Here is a 24,773-nt window from a genome sequence, read left to right as displayed (position 1 = left end):
TTACTCGTACGGATTATTTTTGTTCCTAAAAATTTATTGTCCACCACTCCACCGACCTATATATCTGGAAATGCGCAGTAAAATTTGTTGTCCACCGACCTAACAGCTTCGATTTTTTTCATACGGAGTATTTACTGAAATTTCTTCAACTAATCTCCAAATGTAAAAAGTAAAAACCACTGCCATCATTACCGATTTCCGAATATTTACTCAACCAAAAAAAAAAAAAAATAATAAAAAAAAAATTGTCATCTTACTGTGTCTCACTCCAAAACCACTCCATTAAACGGTTAAACCCTCTCCCTCTTTCTCTCTCCTCCATTGAAGCGCGTGCTCTGACTTCTCCATTGAATCAGCTTCAGAGCTTTCTCTTTTTCCATTGAACCTTCTTCTGAGGTAAGATTTTGTTATTAATTTTTGTTATATTTCCTTTTTTAATCATCGAATATCAATTTCATAATCTAGGGTTTATCGTAAATTAATTGTCAGTATAGTCGATTTAGGGTTCTTGTAAGGTGGATTATTGAACGATTGTTTATAATTATTGGAGTTATGAAAGATTATAACAAGTGATTTTGTTGCTAGAATTTTGATTTGTGCAATTTATGTTGATATTTATGATCGAGAAGAATTTTATGTGATTTTTGGAGTTTAATTTTTATAATTGAGTGAAATTCGATTGAAAATGTGTTGCAGGCTGTTGATTATATTCCTTAATTGTTGGGCAGAACTCTGGAAATGGATCCTACCGACGAGGACGCGCTCCTTGCGAATTCGAGGTACTTAACTCGGCAGGAAGTACTAAAACGGCGAGTTCGTCGACTGAGGCGACTCGCTGATTGTTACAGGGATCATTACTGGTCGTTAATGGAGGATGTGAGGCGGAAACACCGGGAGTATTACTGGATGTATGGGAAAGGCCCTTGCAGGGAAGAAGATGATGAGGCCGAGGAGAGAGATAATGGCGTCGGTACTAGTAATGCGATCAATGGCAATGGTGTCAATGGTAATGGTAACAGTGAAAAAGGTGGTAGTGGTGATAAATTAGGGGTGGAGTATGGGAGAAGTTTCAGTTGGTGCTCTTACAGTGGGTGTGAAGGGAAAGCTATGGCGTTAACGCGATTCTGTATCTTGCATATAATGAGCGATAGCAAGCAGGTGCTCTACAAAAAATGCAAATATCCACAATTGAGGTCTTCCTCTTTCTTTCTTGTTAACTTCTTTTGGTTTTTGGTTTTGACTGATGGTTATAATTGGTTGATTGTTGAATTATTTAGATTATACTACCCCTGTTTTTTGATATTCCACACATTTGACTTTCAAGTTTGTATATGCAAAACAATTAATATCATTAATAAAAAAAAATTGATATAGTGAAACTATACCTCGAAGAAACTAATACTACACCATTTTTACATACTGACGTTTGTAAATTCTGAATATAGGAATTACTTGTACATTTTTCTGGCTGTTTGTTGTTGATTGTTTGTTTTTCTTGGGTTGATTACACATGTAGTTGCGTTATAGTGCTAGTTATTTTTTGACAAGTGCGTAAAGCTAGTGAAGACCGAACAAGGAGAGGTTGAGTTAGTAAATATATTAATATAATCAATTATGTGGTAAATGATGAATGATATGTGAGGGAATAGAAAAAACTGAAAGGGTGCTAGTGTTTTATTTGTTGGAATTGGAAGGATTCTAAATTCTGGTAAGTTATTATAATAGAGGTTTTGAAGAAGTGAAGATTTAGGGGAGTATTTCTCATATTGTCATTAGCTTTCCTTTTACTTACATTTACATTTTGCTTGGATAAGAGGAGGTGATGAGCAAGGGAGGGAAAGGAAAGGGAGGGGAACAAGTTTCTTGGTTCAAATAAGATGGTTGAGGAAGAGAAGGGAAGGGTAAGAAGAGTGAAGGGAGAGGGAGAGGTAGAAGTAGAGGATGGGGTTCATTTTCCCTCCCTCCTTTCTTTCCCCTCCCTTTCCATTTCCTTCTATCTTTTTATCCTAACAAATTCTTAGCCACTTTGGGAGGAAAGAAAGTGACATTTTAGTATAGGAGGCTTTCTTACCACACCTTTTCGTTCTGTATGAGCTCCCTTAAAATTATAAGAAAATATTATCATGAAAAGTTACTTTATTCCGTACCCTTTCTCTTTCACCTAGTTTCTTTCTATTCCACAAGCTGCTTATGTATATGTCATATTTGACTAATTTTTGGGAAATGATATAATCATGGGTCTCTTGGCCATTTAGTTATGATGCTAATAAATGGCTTCTAGATTTTCTGGAAATTAGAGTCATCCATGAGTTTAAGGTATTGGGGCTCTTCATTTGAATGTGCAAAGGAGTGGGTGATGCAATAGCCACTTCAGCTGTGGTACATAAGTAAATCTCCTCGCGCCATTTCTTTGTACTAAAGCAACTTCCTTGCCTTTTGGTTAAAGATACAAATAAGAGAGTTTGTCTATGCAAAGAAAAGAAGTGAAAACCTTTGATGCACTCTTGTATAAAATTAAAGGACCCCTTTTTAGTTTTAACCATTCTTCTTCCTTTATAAATCAGCCAAGTTTTCCAGGAAATCGTGACTAGCTACCAGTTATGTAGGTAGAAGTAAAATTTTCAGTTCAACTCATCAACTAAATGGTGTTTGCTGCTGATTTCCACTGACTGGTTTAGGATTCAAACACAACTCTAATTATGTGTGTGTGTGTGTGTTTTTTTTTCCCGTCTGTAGTAGAAAGAGTTATTCTAGCCTTCTAGGTATCATGGAAGACATGCTTTAAAGTTCCACTTTTGACATCTTCACACTTGTAATTTGAATATGTATTTATCAAGTATTTATTCTATTCACCAACTTTGCCAGTAAGAAAAAAAAATCTTTGGCGTAGATATGCTTGTGCAGTTGACTAATTTTACTTTGTTTCAATGCGTTTTGCCAAATGTCTCTAGATGTACTTTCTAATCATGAAAATTGCTAGATATTGTAGGGTTTTGGAGTCATTCTTTACTTGTTTCTTCATGAGTCCGCATCTGAAGCATATTGCAAAAATGCACAATGTCAGCCACCAGGTGTTCTATCTGATATTTGTTTGGGGTTTAAACTACTGTGCCATTTTCTTTTTTTTGTGGGCAACAGTCAGCTGCCTTCTGCTTAGTTTTGTTACAGCTTCATATGGAAGCTATTGCCTTTTTTTTGGGCCAAGTAAATATTTCAGGTGCAAAATTTTACTATATGCAAAAATGGGTACTTATCCTAATTTTTTATCTTGTCAATAATGTGTTAACTTTTGCTCTGAACAGAGACGGCGGGCGGATTGGTTCCCTTCTTTGTAATAAGGCTATATTAAGCGCTACCACTCCGACTCTCTGCCAGAGACATGCGCTGGATGCTAAGAGGCACATCAGCCAGGCTTTGAAAAAAGGTGGTGTTTCTGCTGCCTTGTCTAACAAGGCTGCTACCAAGTTTCATCTTGTGATAAATGAGTATGTCCAATTGATTCAAACTAAGAGAAGATTTATTGCAAGAACTAACAAAGACAACATTGCAATTGAGAATGGCGGTAATTGAATATTCTAATCTACATTTTATCAGTATATAATCAGCATTTTAGTGTGGTTGATGGAGCACAACATTTGACATATACCGATCATGAAACTATGGGCCTCGTCTCTGCTACACCAGACCAGATGTTTCCTTCTCCCGCTGATCTATAGTGTGTATGATGTTTCCCCTACCCCCTCCCCCGTCTGCCTTTTACTGTTCTTTTCCTGAGAGATGATCTGTTACTTGCTTTGTTGTTAGGGGAGTGAATCTGGAGCAGTGCATGACAAATGATCACTTTATCAGTCGGTGCTGTATATAATTGCTGTATAGAACATATTCTCCGCTAAGGCTTGATACTTTTGAACTCTTGTAATTATTGTCACGAGCATTAGAATGTTACGATATAAATGTATAATACAGCTCCCCCAAATCTGCCCCTTGGGTCTTTAGGCTCCCCACCCAATACTCAACTACGAGTCCAGGAGTATATTCAGAACGGAAACTAATGCTCGACATTCTACTTATAAATAGTTGGTTGAAATTGTATTTCCAAGTATGAAGAGACTAACCTTTCTCGGCCTTTTGGCTAAAGATCAGGTGAAGTATGAAGAGACTATAAGACTAATTGGTAATGTACCTACAAGAGTACAAGGCTACAAGTTACTAGACCTAAACTCGATAAATAAGATGGGACATATCTCTTTGATCTTTGTTAGCATTAATCTATTTCCCGAAGTAGATTAGTAAACAGCTTATCTCAAACAATGGACATCTCAATTTAACAAATATATATGATACACATTTCTAAACCCCCCCCCCCCCCCCCAAAAAAAAAAAAAAAAAAAAAAAAATCATCAAACAAATCGTGCAATTTGTTTGGAAATTTGATACAGTATAAGTGTATAACTGTAAGTTGCTAATGTCATTTGAGCCTTTTTGTTTTGTTGTTATTTAGAGAGCCACAAGAACTCGATTCTTGTCATTCCTTAATAAATTGATAAATTTAATTCCATTTTAGTAATACTTACAACGTATATTAATTCATACAGAGTACGAGGCAATGTATTCGTATAATATAGAAATTGTTTCATAAATTGATATCGTAACCTTTTTCATTTTAGTAAGGAATTTAGCATACACTTTGTAATTAACGCGAAGCATTTATTATAAAATTAAGTTCTAGTACTCGTACTTAATACCACGTATAAGACTTATTTAAATTATTACTAGTAAGTAAGGATGTGGAGTTGGCTTGATGGTAGCACTCCCATCTCGTAACCTCGAGGTTACGGGAGTATATTCTATCTACTTCGTATTCTACTATATATTAAACTTAGACTACTCAATTCTTCACCTAACTCCAAGAAATTCCATACTTTACAATATAAAAAAGTTACTTAAAAAAGGTTATTCCTCTTTCTCTCAAAATTAAAAATATACTCCGTGGTTGATATTTTTCAATTTACTTTTCTTTTATTTCATAAAAATCATCAACTTTTTCGATTTATTCCCTCTTGTCAAAAATCAGTCTTCATTCACCCAACTTTTCCACCTAAAAAAAATCGCCAATTTCCTTCTTCATTTCCTTCAGTCTCTCAACAACCACAACCGCCGCCTCCGCCATTGATAGATCTCAAAGCTCCATCAATGGCGTCGTCTTCCTTAACATCACAACTCCGTTATTCCCCTCTTTCTTCTTCCCCTCGTCAATTCTCATCCAATCGCTTTTCTTCTCCCAATTCCTTCTCTTACCCTCTCAATCAAACCCCCAATCTCCGATTATCCTCCTCCTCTGATAATCTCCCCCACCTCTGCTTCGCCTCCAATGGCGGCGACGGCGGCGCGGGTTTCATCGGCGGTAATGGAGGCGGGAAAGGAGGAAATTGGAACTCCGGCGATGGCGGAGATTCGTTCTCTGAGTCCAACGATGGAAACTCGTCGTTTTGGGAGAATCTAGGGTTGATTGGGATTTTCATCAAAGGGTGGAAATCTAGGGTTTTAGCCGATCCTCAATTTCCATTCAAAGTATTAATGGAAGAACTCGTAGGTGTTACATCTTGCGTAATTGGGGATATGGCATCTCGCCCTAATTTCGGTCTCAATGAACTCGATTTCGTTTTCTCAACATTGGTTGTTGGATCGATTTTGAATTTTACCCTAATGTATCTTCTAGCTCCTACTGCTGCTTCTGCTTCATCTTCGTTACCCTCGATTTTCGCGGGTTGCCCGAATAGTCACATGTTTGAGCCCGGGTCATTCGGGCTTATGGCCCGTTGTGGCACCTTCGTTTACAAGGGTGCAATCTTTGCTGCGGTTGGTTTTGCAGCTGGATTGGTCGGGACTGCAATGTCTAATGGATTGATCGCAATCAAGAAGAAAATGGACCCGGGTTTTGAAACCCCGAATAAGGCGCCTCCTACGCTGTTGAATGCTGTTACTTGGGCGCTTCATATGGGGTTGAGTAGCAACTTGAGGTATCAGACTTTGAATGGGGTTGAGTTTTTGTTGGCGAAGGCGGCTTCGCCGGTTGTTTTCAAGTCGTCTGTGGTTGTTCTGAGGTGTTTGAATAATGTGCTTGGTGGGATGTCTTTTGTTGTATTGGCACGGATGACTGGCTCGCAGAGTGTGACACCCACGGCCGCGGCCGTGGGTTCGGGTTTAGATGATGGAGAGGAGAAGGAGAAAGAGAAGTTGGTGGCAAATTAGTCGACTATTAATGGTATAATCTGGTGTTATTGGTTAAGTGTTTTGCAGTTATTAACAGTTGGATGAATTGAGGAAGATGACTAATAATCAGTGATTGCTAATGTTTTTGTCATATGACAATTTAACTTTCTCTGAGGATTTGGTTGTTTTTTTGTTAGTGCTGAGAATAAACTTGGGTTTTGGTTAGTTTTATAGTAGGTTTCTTTTGTAGAATAAGCATTGAACAATAATTTAGTACACCAGTACAAATCAGCTGAGCTTGGTTTCTGTTTGTTTCGCTTTTGGTTTTTATTGTAGATGATCATAATATTATCCGAGTAGTCATCATCGTTCATCGTTTGGTTACAAAGGAAGTATCGCTTCTCATGAAGTTGTAATTCAGACGATCATACCAATGTATTGCAAGGACTAATTTTCAGTTCATGGTTTCGTTTATAAGAGAAATTCATCAATCATTCAATCATCAATTGTGGTAGGTTTATAGAAACCTATTTTATTTGGATTTTTGCTAAAATGTTCTGCAATTACAAACAATCTCACATTTTCACTTGAGAACAATCTGTCAGTTTTCTTGTACTAAATATGGTTGACTGAAACAAAATTTGATTCAGACATCAGAACTGGATAAGTTTGACAGCTATCAGAATATCAGATGGTTACTCAATCTTTTTTGTCAGTTCTCCAAAGTATATATGGTGAGTTGTTGAGATAATTTGCCTTCCTCTTGTGTGCATGTATGTGTGTCTACTTAGCAATCGATCCAAGTTATCCAGGGTCTTCAGCACATGAACACTTGAGGCATGTCCTTGTCAGTTAAACGTGTTATCGACAGGCATGGGCCTTCTGCAATCGAAAGTTACAAAAATGTTCCTTTTTGAGGTTCATATCGCGTTCATCCAAAGATCAGTATACTTTTGCATCCTCTAATATATGGTGTCTTGTACACATGATCAGTTCGAACCTCCCTAGTAATTGACTAATCGGTCATGATCATAATATTCTTGTTGTCTCTTGTAGTTTGCTGTTTGTATGCTTCTTGCTATCTCAATGGGGATGGACAATGTCACAATGGTCAATTTTATGTGAAAGAAGTGAAAATGCTGCTTTGTTCTTGTCTTATGAAAACTGCTTTCTTTCTTTCTAGGTTAACCTACCAATTTGGATTTTCTGTGTTCAAGCTCTCCATCAATGTCACCAATCTAATTACGTATATGAATAATTATGTCTCTTTCAAAAACCTTAAATAGTAATCACACACTTGGCACCAACTTAACCCCTAGCAAAAAAGAAGATCCTTGTACTTCAATAGGGGTGAGCATAACAGGGTACCCTGTAAAAATTCCAGGAACCGGAACCTGTTGCAACAGGTTCCTCAAAATGGGAACCGGAACCGGAACCTGTTGAACAGGTTCCTAGAAATTGGGAACCGGAACCGGAACCTACAGGTTCCGGTTCCGATTCAGGGTACCCTGTATTATAAGATACTCACTAACTTTTTGTAGATTTTTTAATAAAAAACTGGTTAGTCACTAATTTATAATGTTTACAACTTGCAAATAAGACAAACTAATAATAGTTGTCTTACAAATTTAATGTATATATTTTTATAATTGCAATTTTGATATATATTATTTAAAAATTGAGTACAAATTAGTGTATAATAAAAAATTAAGTGATATTTTTATCAGGTACAGGGTACCCTAAAGGTTCCGGTTCCAAAAAATTGAGAACCTGATCCGGAACCTGTTACAACAGGTTCTCCAATTTGCTACCCGAAACCGGAACCTCTTGTACAGGTTCCGGTTCCGGAACCTGCGGTTCCTAACAGGTTCCGGTTCCGATTCAGGGTACCCTAATTTTTTGCTCACCCCTAACTTCAATAGTGTGATGTTTTCATGTTTCAATTTGATAGGTCCATGGCATCAAAGGATTACTAATCTCTTAATTTTGATTTTGGTGGAAAAACACCACACACGATAGCAAATTAGAGTCGTCTTAAACATATGATCCCTTAGTATTTGAAAGCGGGGAAAATATTAATATTCAAAATACTATAAGCAAAGAGTGAGGGATAGCTCAAGTGGTTAGAGCTCTCCTTCCGGTTTCAGGTTACTTAATTTCGAGTCTTCTGCAATTGGACTGTTTGCACACCCGAAAAAACTCGAAACCTAGCATCGCAGTTAATTATTGCACTCTTGATACGGAAAAAACTGTTTTTGTCAATCCTACTTCACCGGCACCACCCTGGCAGCAGTGCCCCTCCAAGAATTGAGAGTAAACCACCATCAATGAAGTGATCCTGATCTAGCCAATTGTAGTCAGTTTCAGTTAAATGTTCTGACATCTGACAACAATGGGCCCAATCAGCATTACTGTGGATCACATTGGGCCCATGCCAACTGTGTAAGGCCCAAAGATGGATCTTGCTGTTGGAGCCCTGTTAGTTGGCCCATGTATTAAATAAGTCAGGCCCAAATCAGATTTTGATGCTGAGCTGAGCCCTTCTGTTGTGAGTTTTACCAAAGCATAGAGTGTTAATGCTATGCATGATAAATTTTCATGATTTTGTCAGGGCACTTTCACAACGAATTTTTAAGAAAAATTGTACACCCATGATCACAGCACTTCAAGTGTATGGTTAACATCAATGGCCCCGTTGTAATTATTAGACGGTAATAAATGACGATAATGATATTGAATTTGTAAACGAGTTTATCTGTGAGGAAAATCGATTGATGTTATTAAGAATAATGTATTAATGTTACTCATTTCAGTTGAAACAATAGTTCAATTGAAAAAAAATCTTAATGTGGTTTGGTCTTCACCAACCATTTGTCTCACTTTTCTCATTCTAATTAATGGGGTTGTTGCTAAGATGGCTGCCGGACCTTCCACCGGGGTCATTAGGGGCCAGATCCCCCTTAAATTATTGTAATTAATTAGTTAATGAAATTAAATAACCTATATTTAATTATAAAACTAGTGCATTATCCGGGCGATGTCCCAGGTTGCTAGTTTGTACTTGTTGGTTTTGAGTTTAAATCTTGCTATAAACATTTTTTAGTTGTCAAACTCAATCATTACATAATGGAAACAAATAGTATAATAAAAACACCAATTAACTTATCTAAGTTAATTATAATTTTGTTGAATAAAAAAACAAAAATAATAAATGGCTAAGATGGTAAGACTTGTAACTTAAGACTTGTTGGTCTTGAGTTCAAGTCTACATGTTGTGAAGGTGACATGTCATATTTATAGTGACATATGGTACATATTGCTTACATGTCAAACTTAAAAAAGGTGACACGTGGAACCTATTCTGTTTTAGGAACGTTTTTTAATATATAAGTATAGATATTAGGGTATAGTGATTAGTTTTAAACAAGAGGTAAAATATTTAAATCCCGACCCCTCTAAGATTTTCGGCCAAGATCTGCCCTTCTTTGGCTTTAGAGACAAGATGGGGACTTAGTCCCATGTGATTTCAATTTTTTGGGCAACATTTTAAAGACCATTTTCGACCATTAAAGTTCTACACCAATCTTATAAATAAATAACAAGAGATTTTTTATTGAATCGTGTACGACAATTCATATTTATAGTTTCAATAGTTAGGTAGATAGAGTTGCAAAAATCTCCCAAAATAGACTGATTCCTACAATTTGTTTTAGCCTCTCTCCCATGCCATTTTAAGACATTGTTCTTTTCACTTCATAAAAAATGAATATAGAATATATTTTACTAGCCTCTCTCCCATGCCATTTGTTATTGCAGGTTATCTGGGGGCTAGTCCTTTTGTGACCATTGTAGATAATAATAATAATAATAATAATAATAATAATAATAATAATAAATAAATAAATAAATAAATAAATAAATAAAACTCACCAACCATCTTAAAGCATGGAAAGTCAGCTAATTTTTGCATATGCCAAAATAGATCAATTGTACAGTATAAGAGAAGATCAACATGGTATGGTCAAAAGGGGCTTTGACCCAAAGCATTAAATTTAATTTAGTAGGTTAGATCCAATACTACTACTAGGGTTTGATTGAGGAATGTTTTTTTTTTTTTTTTTTAGATGAATTAGATGAATGTCATCATAAGGATCCAATCGATCGATTTCATGAATTTAATGTTACAACTTGATTGCATATTTACATATGAGGTATGTACATGGTCGTGTTTATTTAGATTTAGAATGTAGTATTGGAATAGCTTATCAGTTACACAGTACACTCCCTCTATCCTTTAATGATTTTCTTATATGATTGTATCTCGATAAATTTTATTTAAGACTTGATTGGCAAAGTTCACATAAGTTGGTAAATCCTCTCTAGCTTAGTTTGTTGTTTTCCCATTGTAACCGCTGTCTAAAAAAAAAAAATACCCTAAAAAAGTACATTGAACTATCTTAAAGAGGCGGAAGGAGTGTCTATACCAATAACCTAGTTGAAATAAAATTGCTTCTAAATATCATAATTTGACAAATTAAATACTAGTGATTTTACATTTAAAATTTTGAGTATTGTTTTTATGTGGTTTTAATTTGAGACAAATGAACACGAAATACTACTACTAATAATACGAATTAGTAGTAGTAGTAATAATAATAATAATAATAATAATAATAATAATAATAATAAGAGGAAGAAAAAGAAGAGTAGTGTAATGAATATATTTATTGTTTCCATTTAAAAAAAATAAAATAAATTATTGTTCATATAGCCTTAAAGACTAAAATTTCAATTTTCTTTTCGGAAAAAATCATAATCTGATCTGACGTACATTAATTATACATTATCATAAACAGGAAGTAGAAGTATAATTCATATTTATTTATTTTTTATATAGCCTTAAATCTATAATTTCAATTTCCTTTCAGGAAAAAATATAGCCTAACGTACATTATCATAAATCTGGGTCATCATGATGAAACAATGGCTATAAGCTCCCGGACAATAACCTAAGTGATTAATTGGAGTGAAGACATTTATGTCCTTCTTTAAGTCTCCACTACTACCCACCTACTTAGCTAGTACGTAACTACTTATACTAAAGAGTTATAATAAAGTGAGTTTATGGATCTCCGTCGCTATCATGATTTATGAGTTTTTATTTTAAGGTAAAGGATTGAAAATGAGATTGATCATATCTTGATCACTAATTTAATATTTACGGGCTAAATACTTGAAACTCGGAGGGTTGGGGGTAGGGAAACAAGCTTACAAGGTGAACCCGTCTAACTAAGCTACACCAAATAAGCTTGGTTCATGATTCATGAGTATGATGGCTATGACCATAGAATTGTATTTTTATAAGTTTCAAAAATATTTGGAGTATTTTGACTTTTACGTGTGATAATAATCTATCTTGACCTTTAATATAAGTATTAATTAAACGTTAAATTTTGACTATTGTAGAGTAATATCTTTAATTATCAATTACTTTATTTATCTCAAATTCTCAATCTAGCATGTCTCCTTATCTAAGCTCAAAGTATATAATTAGGTGGTTAATTATCAATTATGAAGTATATTTTATAAAAAGGTAGACATGATGAGAGGTAGTGTGATATTTTTCAAAAATTGGATTAGAGAATGTATAGGTCCCTAATACTTCGATTTTTTTTTTTGAAAAAATTTATTAATATAAAGTCATACAACGCCCTAATTTGTAATAGTGAGAATAGAGAAGTATTCAAAAATTGGTGTTCTTGCCAAAAATACAAAGTGAAATCAAACTAATTGGGGCAAATGAAAAGGAAAGTATATCGATTATTTGTTTGGCTCGAGACATTCACCTTGTTGGGCCGCAAGCACACTCAACTCCACATTGGTATGATATTGTCCGCTTTGGGTCTAACCAACATGAATTTGTCTTTTAGCACCTTCTCAAAAAGCCTCGTGCTAATTAATTATGGTAATTAATTATGGAGTGTGCTTCTACTTAAATGAAAGTTCTTTATTTCTTCCTTTTCTTCCATGTGAAATTTGGGATGAACAACCCCAACACTATTTAGGACAGAGGGATAAAATGATAAAGTATCTCTTAAAGATAGACCTTAACCCTAATCTATAATCTTTTATGCAATATGAAGAAATATATTTATACATTCTTATTCCAAAGCTTTTTTTTTTTTTTTTTTAATTATTTATTTTATTTTTAATTTTTTATATTAAAACAGGGTCAAAGCTAATACCAAGTTACCAAGTATATTTTTTTATAGCTTAAGTTTGTAACATTAATTTGTAAGAGAGTTTTGACAGTGAAAAGTCCATTCTTGACCAGTACAAAACAGCTCGCACATTAATTTGCTTCAAGAATTTTCATGATTTTCCTATCTACTTTACGTCTATATATATCAACACTTACACACTCTTGAAGTAGAAAAATATAACACATCAAAACAACAACAAAAACCTGAAGGAAAAAAAAACATACTTTAATTTGCTACTATTATGGGAACCCTATACCAAGCTCCTCCACGATTACCTCAACACCTTAAAGTCACCATCCAAGATTCATGTTTAATTTATTCACCCCAAGAAAATGAACAAAAAACCATGTTTTTATCCAACATTGATCAAGTCCTAAACTTTGATGTTCAAACCATACATTTCTTCAATCCAAACCCTGAATTCCCTCCAAAAATTGTGTTTGAAAAGCTTAAGAACACGTTACAAAAGTTGTTAGTCCCATATTATTTCTTACCGGGAAGGATTAAGGTTAACACCGAGACCGGTCGAATTGAAATTGATTGCAAGAATGCAGGGATTGGGTTTGTGGTAGCTAGTTGTGAGTATACATTGGATGAACTTGGTGATTTGGTTTACCCTAATCCTGCTTTTGAGGAACTTTTAACAAAGGAACTCGATGCTACCTTGGGGGCGGACGGTCACCCTCTTTGTATTGTTCAGGTACGTTATGTTACGTATTTTCTTTTGTAAATGTCGTATGACTTACTATTATGTACTTTTTTTTTTTTTGTTAAGTCCGATGACTTTTATTTTAAAAAAAAAAAATTTAAATGTTATTTTAAAAGTTAATTGATGTGTGAATTGAAGTTTGTTTTTGGTAGATTTAGCCTATATAGGTTGACTTGATTTTTAAAATCATTTAGATTAAGTTTGAGATTAGCACAAATTTAAAATATAAATTAGTTAAGATAGTTTGGTCTTGAGTGATAGATCTAGTTTCTACTAATCCTTAAAACTTCATGTCCAAAAGCATGATAAGCTAGTAATTGTGTACTTTGAAGTAAGTCATAAGTAATGAAATACAGTACTCGTTGAACGACAGATTAAATATCAAATCTATTTAACAATATTGTCATTTTTTTTTTCTCATTGCTGAAAAATAAAATTATATCATACGTTTTTAATTTAATATCAAAATTTTTACCATCTTATAACATATTAGTAAAAATCAGTGGTCATAATTTCAAATTTTCAACCAATAATGTATAAATGTATTTTTTTTAGAGGAAAACCAAAAAGTATTTTAGTGTGTATATTTGTATTTTGTCGTAAGGTAGATTATGCCAAATTTGACAATATTGCAATTTCTATAAATATATCAATTTATAGTTTTATACTACACTTCATTTTCAAGAGATAAATTTCATTTGCATTATACTAAGTACAATATTTTTTTATTTTTTTATAAACACTCTATATGTTAATTAAAAACAAAAATTAAAATACGAGTACTAATATGCGAAGTACTTCGTATATGTATAGGATTAATAGGAAATAATATATACTATACTTCGTAGAATCGTAGTACATTTTTTTTTTTACAAGATATACTTCATATAAATCAATCATGAAAGAGTTGGGCCCTGTTCTCATCAAATTATTTTCAGTTTAGATCAGTTCTAATAAGTTCAGTTCCGTTCAGCTCCTGATTTCCTTCTATTATAAAATATTCATTTCATTTCAGTTCAGTTCAGCTCTAATAAGTTCGGTTCAATTCAGCTCATTTCAATCAATGAGAACAGGCCCTTGTAGTTCAATCAACTCAGTTTGAATGTAATTCGAGTTCCATTTAATGAAAGCAACCTAAGATTTTCAGCTTATTATTGAACTTATTTAATGTTATTCCTAACTTGTCATAACACGACCTCTATCATCTTTAAAAGTTGGCATTTACTCCCTCTGTATTTAAATATTTGTTTCACTTTTCATTTTCGATCGTTTTTAAATACTTGCTTCACTTTCTTATTTAGAAAGATTTTATAATATTTAAGGCCTGTTCACTTCAGCTTAATTTTAGTTCAGTTCAATTCAGATCCAATCAGTTCAGTTCAATTCAATTCAGCTTCTAATTTCCTTCTCTCATAAAATATTCAGTTTAATTTATGTGAACAGACCCTTAATTCATTTCTCTAAACTAGTAGGCCCAACATAAATCATGCGGAGTATTTTATTAATTTCATATTCTCTCTTCCAATTCTCTCAATTATTTTTACTTTTTACAATTTTTTATTTTTCCATTTACCCAATTAGCTCTATATTTTATTATTTTCTTTAATTTCTCCTAAAACTTCGCGAATGCAGAGAATCAAGTATTTAAAAACGTAGGGAATAGCTTCTCGGATCAAACTCCAAATTTTCAGTATTACCCATACTTTTGTGCCTATACTATACACTGTTTACGTACTTACTTTAATATGTTGTGTGATTTTTATCGGGTCAAAAAAAAAAAAAAATGCAAGTACTGTAACTTTTAAACGCCAAGGTATGTCATTGTTACGAATTTTAATCAAATTATATATCCAGATAAGACCAAGTTATAACTTAGCTTTCATAATTCATGCTGTACCATTTATTTATTTTGACTTAAAAGTTTTGTACATAAACACATTTATGAAGGGAGAAAAATTCAATTTCTATTAATGATACAAAGCTAGACAGTTGAAGGATTTAAAGCTCGTTGCTTTTTACCTGTCATTGGCAGTGTTTACTGTTTACACCTGCCTTACGCAATAGTCTATCAATCGTTTTATTATGTACTTATATATTGTACTAGTAGCACAGAGACTATGTTTTAAGACCATTTACATTAATTAAGGGATGGTACTCAATAACTTTAACACCATTACTTTTATATTGTACTGCATTGCGGAGATTAAAGTAAGGAGAAAGTCTTACCAAGAATATAATAAACCTCGCAAGACTCCTTAAGAGTGGTGGAAAGGATGGGTAAGAAAATTTCCACCGCATCTTATAGAGCCCCTAATGAATGAAATATAATTCTATAATCTCATGAGTCATGACTGTGAGATAAGAGTATGGAGTATTACCCTTTTCAAAGTTAGAAACGTTTGTACTCATAATTTATAACTTTATCATGTATTCATGTGTCTAGTTTACCAATGTACTCGTAGTCAAGTATGATTTGTACGAATAATTTATACAGAGTTTTACCCTTTTTAATTTTCAACACATTAACTCTATTTACAACGGTGTTTTTAACTACAATTTTATATAAAATATTTAGCTAATTTAAAAATAAACGACTTTCTAAACCAATGTTATATAAATTGAATAACAAAATTATTACTCGTATTATTTATTTAGGAACCGTGATAGCTATAAGTAAGGCAAAGAAATTATATCATCACATTAAATATATTTAAATGTGTAGTTTACCTATATGTTGAGGTAAATTTCATTGGTTATTGTTGGTTCCATTATATTGCTTTGATGATTTTCATAAAAACCATGTGACTTTAATTTCCAATATATATTCCGTCAAAAAAAAATTTCCTCTATATATCATCATTCTCTTTCCATGATCACCATCTTTTTTTGTACGAAATTCACATGAAAGTACGAGAATATGCTTTACACCAACTCTTATGTTGTGTCAAGATAAAAAGAGATTAAAGGTTGGTATAAGACATTATTAGTATGTGGCTCAATCACACTTTTTTTTTTCCTTTTTTGGTTCATATAGCATATACATTGCTACATTAAAAATCTATGATTAGTAGATACTCAATATTATGACTAAAGAGTAAAGATGATACGGAGTATATTCGGATTATAATTCAATAAATTTTAATTTGTAAAATTAGTGAGATTAAAGTCCAATCTCAAAAGTTGTCAACACAAAACTAGTACAAAAGTTTTTAACATGGATTTGAGACATTTTCATCTGTAATTCGAAATTTTTAGCGTTGAATAATAATTTATAGCTTGGTTTCAATGTTGTCAACATACTACATCGGTTTCACAATAGATATAACATTTTGAATTTTTAGATTATTTATTTAATTTACTAACTTTGAATACACTTTTAATTAAATGGAAAAAAGTCAATCATTATAGTGTATCTATTGTGAAACGGAGGTACTCCCTAGTAAATTATAGGAAGAAGTTATGAAGTTAAGTCACATTATTGTTATAATTTGTGTATTAAGTGACATTTAACCTTGGTAATGATATGAAAATGACATTTAAACTGTTTCTAGCTAGTAGTTAGTTGTACACAATATTTCTCCCTTTCTTTTAATTAGTTGTCTAGAGTGTTACTAAATTTGTCAATTCTTTGATGTGAATGTATGATGTAATTATCCTCTTAGTAATGGCATAACAACTATTTTTTTCTGTAGATGACGGCGTTTAAATGTGGTGGGTTTGCAATGGGTCTCCAAACCAACCATGCAATATTTGATGGTACAAGCATCAAATACTTGTTACAAAATTTAGCAGCCTTAGCAGATGACAAGCCTTTACCAATTGTACCATGCAATGAACGTGAGTTGCTCGCGGCTCGTGATCCGCCACGTGTCACATTCCCACATCCCGAGCTCCTTAAGCTTAAGATCCCAATTGGCCAAGAGGGTGAAGGTGAGCAAAACCCTACTATCTTCGATACCACCCCTCAAGACTTAAACTTTAAGATATTTAGCCTTTCGGAAAAAGACATATTTGACCTTAAGGCCAAGGTGAAGGCAGGGCCCACCAATGGAAAGGGTAAAATAACGGGATTCAACGTGATTTCAGCTCTAGTTTGGAGATGCAAGGCCTTATCTAATAGTGAAAATGATGAAAACAACTTATCAGAAAGGTCATCAACCATGCTATTTGCAGTTGATATTAGGGCAAAGCTAAACCCTCCTTTACCAACCTCATTCGCCGGTAATGCAGTATTAACCGCGTATGCAATGGCTGATTGCAAGAAATTAGAGGAAGCTCCACTCTCGGAGCTAGTGGATTTGGTGACAGAAGGAGCAACAAGGATGAACGATGAGTATGCGCGATCAGCCATAGATTGGGGTGAGTTATACAAAGGGTTTCCTAATGGAGAGTTCTTGATGTCTTCATGGTGGAGACTAGGGTTTAATCAAGTGGAGTATCCTTGGGGAAAACCAAAGTATTGTTGCCCTTTGGTGTATCATAGGAAGGACATCATACTGTTGTTTCCTGATATTAATGAATCCAATGCTGGGGTCAATGTTTTGGTTGCTCTTCCACACAAAGAGATGGCCAAATTTCAATCTCTTTTCTACAAGTTCCTATCTTCTTAGTTTGTTACTTGTATTAATATAAAATACTACCAAGTATGTATTTGCGTGTAAGTTTGGTATGAATAGATGTCCTACCGAGCATGTACTGTAATGGTGTATGATACGTTTAGTTTTTAAGGTTTTCATGACTATTAGGATTTGCTAAAATGTTAAATTTAGTGTGATTGTATCCATGTACTAATTATTATGTATTTCATGATGATATTAGAGTGTTTTCCTTTATTAGTAATTATATTATATGTAGATTAAATCTTGATGTTTATTATTATTTTTTTTTTCATACACTTGAAAAATTGAACTAAATAATATGGGTACAACATTCTGTAAAAGCATGCTGCACTGTCCAAATCTAATGGGCTTTTGGGTCCGGTTTTAAAAGGTGGGCTCAGACTAATTGTAAAATGTAAATGGGCTGCACCTTGATCCAACTCCGAAATATATGTAGCACAATTTTAAGTGTTATTAACAATAAAGCAAGTAATTCATTCACAACAGTGAGAAGACCAAAGAAAACATTACATTATTTAGGCACCCCTGAAATTTTACAATACCTAAAAAAAAAAAAAAAATAAAAAAAAAAAAAAAAAAAGAAAAACAACAATGACAAGGGAGAGGGAGAGGGGCACAACTCTAGGCGAAAAAGAAAAAACTAGTACACATTAACTAATTTGTAACAGATTACTTTTTAAAATAAATACCTTATAAACTTATGTAAATACCTATCTTTATAAAGACATTTCTTTTAGAGAAATACGGGAATAATAACTAATTTTAATATTTAACTTACCGCCGTATGATGATCAAGGGTTTAATTATTAGTTATTAGTATTACTTTATTATTCTAACAAAAATGTCTTAAAAGAAGGTTGTTTGTATAAGGTACTTGTATTTTAGAAAGGTGCTGCAATTGTTGAGAGATTCTCCTCATTATTATCAATATTATTAGGCAGAATGTTAAGAAGTGCAGTCGATCATGTCCAGTGATCACTTCACTATAGAGGGAGTGTAGATAAATTACAACCTTCTTCCACCAGAGCCTCCCTCCCTCTGGCAATTGAAATAGACGGAGGCAACGGGCAAGCCGAGGTTGTAGACTTCAGCAAAGTCTCTAGTGTTGAAGTTTTGGCGCCACCCAGGAGGATACACAGTTTGCCTTCCGAGTTGTCGAAACAACACAAAGATGAATCGATGTATTCCCACTGCTGGTCTGGGGTTCTCATAGCAAACCATCTCTTGGCCTAAACAAAAAATAATGTCATATTCAGAGAGTAGAAATCGTGAGAAAACTTTAAGACCAACATCAATGTTACCTTTTATATAAACAAAGTAAAGAATGCTAATCTGTTAAACTAAATTATTTTTACTTATATGTACATAATTAGGAAAATAAGATGAAAATATGACAACAAGAGCACTGAATTGGTAAAGGCTAAAAATTTGAATTGTTCTGAAGTAACTTTTTACAATATGAATCAATGCTCTATTCTCTCATCTACAAATATTATTCTTAAAATTGTACTTATTGCTATGAAATGAGGGATGATGATTGACATGATCATAGTACCAAGATCAACTTTAATCTTATTTTCTGACCTTTAATAAATATTCTAGATTCAAATATTCTAATCATATATTTTGTCACTTTGGAAAGCAGAATTCTCTTTGACATGATCATAGTACCAACAAAACTTTCTTACACAAACCAGAATTGAGTTCATTAAGAGACAGAGTACAAATTATTAGGTCACACGTAGCTTTGCAATCTTCACTCTTTCTTCACAGATCTACCTTTCACCAATATACACTACAATTCAAGCTAAGCTTAAAAAGAACCTCATGATCAAATAGCAACTCCCTTAAGATTACTAAGGCAGTCGAAAACGAACCTTAAGGAGGAGCAAACAAAAGCAAATGCTATTCGTGGTGAGCATTTAAGTACACAAAAGGTGAAAAGGAGAATGGGAAATTTAAAAATAAAGCAGCAAAGGATGCTTAATGAATTTCAGATGTTTGGCTCAACAAAGAAAGAAATTACTCTTTTTTCATTTGTGTGGTCTTTTCTTACAAGGAATAAACCTCCAAGGCCTCAACTTCCTCCCATGTAATAAGCTCCCACACCCACCTAAATTAACTACCTTTTACTGTTTTTTTCCCCTCCACCATCCTCTCGCACCTTTTATCCCACATGATCAGCACACCATGCCAGATATCACATAATACATCGATGAATTTTGTGGCATCTACGGCTGTACTACTCAAATTCGATTACTAACATAGTAACATGTAATGTACTAAGAGTCAAACTCGACTATTTTGTCAAAAAATTAATAAGAGTCACATTTCCTCATTGTATCAAGTACTTGAGGTAAATCTGTTCAAAAAATAAAAAGCACTTAAGGTAAATCGAAGAGTCTAAGCTAGTAAAAACAACAGTACTCTCCGGGGAGTCAATGAGCAATCAACACAGCACCACAAAAAAGTAAAACACATGTTCATGCAGTATGTAGAGGCCTTAATACTAAACAGAACTTCCTAGCTATAGTGCCTAAAAACTACATCAAACAAATATTCAAATAGGAACATCCGATGCTTGGATTTTGATTAATGATAAGGAAAACTCACCAAAGGATGCACCTGTGGACCCAGGAATATCAGTCACCAACCTTTTTTACCAAAAAAAAAAAAAAAAAAAAAAAAAAAAATCCAGTTAGGCAATAAACAAGATTGGTGTATAGAGTATGTGCAGCTAAAGCAGAATTTTTAATAAAAAAAGGGGTTGAAAAAATAACTATGGCTGTAAAAAAAAATACAGTACATAATAATAAAATAAAAACTTAAAAATAAAAACTAAAAGCCATTCATTTAATTGATTTCAGAATCATTTGTAGGAAAAGCGAAAAATAAGTGCCAGGAAAGGAGAGGTGGGTACGTACATGATATGTACTTGATGACGTCATCTTGTGATATAAGGCTACTACAGTCTTTCAATATACCTTACATTTTAAATTTTCACTTCTTTTATGAATGCCTTTGTTAAATATAATTCCTAGTACCCGTCAAAAATATATATATATATATATATATATATATATAATTCCTAGTATGCTAGAGCCAAGCAAATAATCTCAAGGTTCCTAATCTTCCAATGTCCTAAGAATAATCGATCAATCAAGTGAGAATAGTTAAGAGGATAATAACTTTTGTCGTTATTAATTCATTACCAAACAACTAAATCATAGATAGTTTCATATTCATTTATGTTTGCGAGTTATAACACTCAAACTCCATATTTGATAAACTCCAATCATATATGATACTCTCTCACGTCCATGGTCCATATCCTTTAAGAAAAATGATAGATTTTGAAATGAAATCAAGGTTTGTAAGAGAAACAATTATAATGATATACTAGGAATGCTTTGTATCAGAAAATCCGAGCATGGAGAGGCAAACACCTTCCCCACCCTCCCCGCATTTCTTCTCTTCCTACCCCACCAGACAAGTAATTAATATAGAAAACTGCAGTATTTTACGTTTCCAAATCAACAAAAGTACTCGTACTAGGAGAAGAGGGTTGAGAAAAAGAACGGTAAATTTTACAATGCAAAAGTGAAAAAAAAAAAAAAAAAAAAAAGGGGTTAAACATGAAAGGAGTGTACTCACCAGTGCAAGTACTCCCTCAGGTTTGGATTACTTGGGCTAGGAGCATCGGGGTCCACCATAACCTACAGAAATTAACGCATTTAGAAAAGAAACCACTATCAAATTTTCCTTCATACGAATGAGAAGATTCATTAAATAAAAAAAATTCATGTAATTAAAAACATGACAATTGTTTGGAAATGATGAAGGAAAGGGCTGAAAGAAAGAAGACGATGTAATATTAACTTTATTTACAATGGATTTTTATTCTTTGTATTTTCATTATTAGGTCAGCTAAGGGACTTACCAAGGTGTAAAAAGTCCTAAGGTCATCACCTCCAATCTCAACTCTTGGTTGATTAACAACCTGAGAGGGCCTGAATTCACATCCATTATTAACATCTCTATTGTTATAGCTTACCCTGAGATCAACAGTCCTATTGAAGGGATCCAAGACGTCGCCGATAACTCGGCCGACTATTAGAGGATCTCTTGGTGGTGCTCTAGGCATGATAGGGAATGGATTTCGATCTCTCTGTTTCTACAACTTACGCTATGTGTGTATATATATATATATATATCCAGCTGACTCCTACTATAAGAAAAAGGCCAAGAAGTGTTGGGTTGCTAAGAACTTGCAAAGATGAAGTTATGCCAGTGAGTACTTATATACTGAGTCCTCAACGCAGGTTCCCATCATCTATCATCGCATCTCATGTTGCATCAGTAGCAACTATATCTTCATTATATGTTTTAAGCATAATTTCTTTATTTCCAGTTATTTGCCTACCAAAAAAATTAAAAATATTTTTAGGATCAAAACAATAAGGGGCCCACTCTACTTTCATTACTGTAATACAAATGTGGGGGCAGATTCTTCTCAGAAGAATTAAGCACCCATTGGTTCAAAACTTTGGGAAATTTAATGAGGTTGCAAATAAAGGGTAAGCTTTATTACTTCAGAGTATTTTTAATTGGGAAATTAAAGTAGTTAAATCTTTTACAAGAGAAACAATAAGCTTCTTTTTAATTTTGCCTTTTTTTTAGCGGGGCAGGGGTAGTGGGAGGGGGTGGGGCTGGGCGTGTGTGGGGTGGGGGGGGACTCGATAAAGAATAACATTCCTGCATAATATACGGCTATTGATACATGCAAACAGATGCAACATAGGCATGCAGTCAGGAAACGATAATCAACTTATACTAGCCTATTAGGTAGTGATATACTGATATCAATTAATGAATGAGTATGTTATCAAATACTAATGGGCTGGAATGGTTTGGGACTTTGGGTCGTGTTTAGGTGACGAGTTATTCAATTCGAATTTTGTTACGATAAAATGAAATTGAGTATTGTGAGTTTGTCTGTAAACCACACATGCATATTGATACTCTTATCATGAATTTTAAGGAAATACTTGGGCTATATGATATCTTATACTTCATACATTGAATGTTAAAAGTCCATCCAATTTACACTTTGGACCTTGGTTAGCGTTTGATACCTTCACTAGAAAACTATAAGATTCACATGAAATTCCTAACAAGGTGCACTAAGACCTTATTATCTACTACGTAAAATAATCTTTTGCATACTACTAAAATAATCTATTACATACTATGTAAAATGTGCCCTTAGATTATTTTACAATCTAAGGGCACATTGTATTACTAAAAAAAATCCCATCAAAATTACTTTTTGAAAAAAAAAAATCATTGTTATATAAAAATAAAGATTGCATTTATATTATAACTTTTATTTTATATAAAATTTATAATGACTTGCATATTATAACTACAACATATTTAAATATTTTATCTCACATGTTTTTATTATTTTAATATATTTTATGCATTTTAATACCTGATAAATCAATTCCTTATTTTGTACATAATTATATTGTTATTTTAATTATTCAACATAAGTATGCTTTATGAAGCACACCTTCTAAACATAATTGACCTATTTTGACAATCAAGTGTTAGCTATTGATTGTCAAATGTCAAGCATGATTAGTGATTTACTTAGCCCATTTGATTAGTTGTATTAGTTTTAAAGTGTGGTTCGAAAATTAAATTTTCGTCGGTTCTTTTTTATGTTATCCTAAATGGGAAAGTAAAAGGTGACATAAACTAGTTGCTCAAGCTACTAATCGATTGAACATTCATTCATCAAAATCATTTTCTCTAAAGTAAATCATAATATTTGGAATTTCAGAGAGAGTTTTTCAGGACTTGGGTGAGGATATGAAAGAAAGAAATTGAGTGGGATAAGAATTTGTAAAATTCATCTACCTAAAAGAAATTTGTAAGCATTCTAAGTAACTTTTTAAAAAGTCAAAATCATTATCCTGGTTCTCAAATCATTGCTCAATAATAAAATTATCCTATTCACCATCATGTAAACGGGATTCAAATAACAATGAACCAATACCTTTCTCATGGACTAGAGATGATGCAATAAACAGCAATTAACGTTGCGTTTTTTAATTTCTTTCAAACTTTCAAAATGCTGTAGAAATAAACTTAATTCATCAGAACTCAGAAGTTAAAAATGTACCCTACCGGCTAGCTATCTTTCCCTGCTTACCCTCTCCTCAAATACCCTCACCTCCACCACCATGACTAAACCATCACCATTTTCCCTCCCCACCTAATCACCGCCACCACGCCCTCTACTTTCTCTCTCCTCAGTTTAGCCTTCACCACCACAGCCATCCAATGAGGGCTAGGGGTGGAAATGGTGATTGTGACACTGAGATAAGCATTGATGAGAAAGAGAGGTAAAGGGGAGGAAATTAGTTTATAACAGAATAGTTTAACACTATATGTATAATCATTTTCAAACAGCCATCCAAAATTTATTACTCCCTCTGTTTTTTTTTTAAAATGCATCACTTGAGTTTTTACACTTGTCGAGACACAACTTTGACCATTAATATCTTTAATTAGATATTAGCAAAATTTATATCAAAATTATATTATGATAGTAGACATTGTAACAAATCCAACAATATATTACATGACCATGTTTATAAATTATATAGTAGTGAAAAAATTAAGTCAATTGTAACATATGAATAGTGTAAATTCTCAAATGATACATTTAAAAAAAAACGGAGGGAGTAGATAATTATGGGTTAATCCAAACTTGAGATTATTCTTGTCCAATTTTCAAAAGGGAAAAAAATTAGTTCAGAATTAGCCTGCTAGTTATCAAAAAAATATCTAGAATATATTGGCTCTCAAACTAAAATCTCCCTCCGTCATTGTCGTTGTATATGTTAGCAGTGAGATCAAATTACATCACCAAACAAGAAAATAAAAAATCTTCTAAAA

At 33.3% G+C, this 24,773-nt stretch overlaps 4 protein-coding genes across 5 annotated transcripts; 3 read left to right on the top strand and 1 right to left on the bottom strand.

The window, feature by feature from the left end:
* Window positions 1-238: 238 nt before the first annotated feature.
* On the top strand, window positions 239-3,976 carry LOC145575985 (uncharacterized). Of its 2 annotated transcripts, none has more exons than XM_081633769.1 (3): window positions 239-396; window positions 729-1,193; window positions 3,303-3,976. In XM_081633769.1, the coding sequence occupies exons 2-3, from the start codon at window positions 739-741 to the stop codon at window positions 3,568-3,570; spliced, it is 723 nt and encodes a 240-aa protein (XP_081489895.1). In that variant the 5' UTR covers window positions 239-396; window positions 729-738; the 3' UTR covers window positions 3,571-3,976. The 2 variants fall into 2 exon arrangements, with proteins under 2 accessions (XP_081489895.1, XP_081489894.1); XM_081633768.1 differs by having other exon boundaries at window positions 243-396; window positions 697-1,193.
* Window positions 3,977-5,030: 1,054 nt separating this feature from the next.
* On the top strand, window positions 5,031-6,673 carry LOC145574257 (protein RETICULATA-RELATED 3, chloroplastic-like). The gene has a single exon (XM_081632005.1). It carries the CDS (start codon window positions 5,194-5,196, stop codon window positions 6,250-6,252), a length of 1,059 nt encoding a protein of 352 aa, XP_081488131.1. The 5' UTR covers window positions 5,031-5,193; the 3' UTR covers window positions 6,253-6,673.
* Window positions 6,674-12,634: 5,961 nt separating this feature from the next.
* On the top strand, window positions 12,635-18,024 carry LOC145574256 (acyltransferase GLAUCE-like). Its single transcript, XM_081632004.1, has 2 exons — window positions 12,635-13,176; window positions 16,878-18,024. The coding sequence occupies exons 1-2, from the start codon at window positions 12,718-12,720 to the stop codon at window positions 17,793-17,795; spliced, it is 1,377 nt and encodes a 458-aa protein (XP_081488130.1). The 5' UTR covers window positions 12,635-12,717; the 3' UTR covers window positions 17,796-18,024.
* A 785-nt stretch (window positions 18,025-18,809) lies between these two features.
* On the bottom strand, window positions 18,810-21,948 carry LOC145575983 (protein VERNALIZATION 3-like). Its single transcript, XM_081633767.1, has 4 exons — window positions 21,745-21,948; window positions 21,459-21,520; window positions 20,418-20,458; window positions 18,810-19,033 (listed from the first exon to the last, which is right to left on the bottom strand). The coding sequence occupies exons 1-4, from the start codon at window positions 21,946-21,948 to the stop codon at window positions 18,810-18,812; spliced, it is 531 nt and encodes a 176-aa protein (XP_081489893.1).
* Window positions 21,949-24,773: the final 2,825 nt, after the last annotated feature.

Source organism: Chenopodium album, chromosome 13, assembly GCF_948465745.1.
Source record: "Chenopodium album chromosome 13, dcCheAlbu1.1, whole genome shotgun sequence".
NCBI classification, from domain to species: domain Eukaryota; kingdom Viridiplantae; phylum Streptophyta; class Magnoliopsida; order Caryophyllales; family Amaranthaceae; genus Chenopodium; species Chenopodium album.
Note: the sequence above shows the minus strand (reverse complement) of the source record. Positions and strands in the feature narration are given on the sequence as shown.

Coding starts and splice junctions, on each gene's coding strand:
- LOC145575985 (XM_081633769.1), top strand. CDS start 739: ATGGATCCTACCGACGAGGACGCGCTCCTTGCGAATTCGAGGTACTTA. Junction 1,194..3,302: donor TGCAAATATCCACAATTGAG/GTCTTCCTCTTT, acceptor TGCTCTGAACAG/AGACGGCGGGCGGATTGGTT.
- LOC145574257 (XM_081632005.1), top strand. CDS start 5,194: ATGGCGTCGTCTTCCTTAACATCACAACTCCGTTATTCCCCTCTTTCT.
- LOC145574256 (XM_081632004.1), top strand. CDS start 12,718: ATGGGAACCCTATACCAAGCTCCTCCACGATTACCTCAACACCTTAAA. Junction 13,177..16,877: donor ACCCTCTTTGTATTGTTCAG/GTACGTTATGTT, acceptor TTTTTTCTGTAG/ATGACGGCGTTTAAATGTGG.
- LOC145575983 (XM_081633767.1), bottom strand. CDS start 21,948: ATGCCTAGAGCACCACCAAGAGATCCTCTAATAGTCGGCCGAGTTATC. Junction 21,521..21,744: donor TTAGGACTTTTTACACCTTG/GTAAGTCCCTTA, acceptor TAATTTCTGTAG/GTTATGGTGGACCCCGATGC. Junction 19,034..20,417: donor GTCCACAGGTGCATCCTTTG/GTGAGTTTTCCT, acceptor TTTTTTGTTTAG/GCCAAGAGATGGTTTGCTAT.